Source organism: Penaeus monodon, chromosome 21 (assembly GCF_015228065.2).
Source record: "Penaeus monodon isolate SGIC_2016 chromosome 21, NSTDA_Pmon_1, whole genome shotgun sequence".
Taxonomy (NCBI): Eukaryota; Metazoa; Arthropoda; class Malacostraca; order Decapoda; family Penaeidae; genus Penaeus; species Penaeus monodon.
In genome coordinates, this window is record NC_051406.1 from 4576724 (window position 1) to 4577012 (window position 289).

Sequence of the window (289 nt, forward strand, 5' to 3'; positions counted from 1 at the left end):
TCCTCACTTCGATCCAACACCAGTTTACACGCCCATAACCCTCAACACCTCTCCCCCCCCACGCCCTCAGGCTCGACCATCTACCTGGAGGAGACGCGAGTGAGTGTCGAGGAGCCCCCAGCAGCAGGTGAACAAAGGACGGTGCGTCTGGGCGTGGCGAGGGGAGGCGACACCTCCTCCACCGTCGCCGTCAGAGTACACACTAAGGACGGGTCAGCGGTTTCAGGAACGGACTACTTTGGCTTCAGTAAAGGTGGGTGTTTGGGACCCGAGCTGTTTGCGGTGGCCG

The 289-nt window shown here is 61.2% G+C and overlaps 1 protein-coding gene across 1 annotated transcript in view; it reads left to right on the forward strand.

The window, feature by feature from the left end:
• Positions 1-289, forward strand: part of LOC119586767 (FRAS1-related extracellular matrix protein 2-like) — a 19352-nt gene that overhangs the window by 12037 nt on the left and 7026 nt on the right. The window contains exon 13 of the mRNA XM_037935494.1: positions 71-253. Within this exon, the coding sequence (XP_037791422.1) occupies positions 71-253 (183 nt within the window). The remainder of the gene's footprint in view (positions 1-70; positions 254-289) is intronic.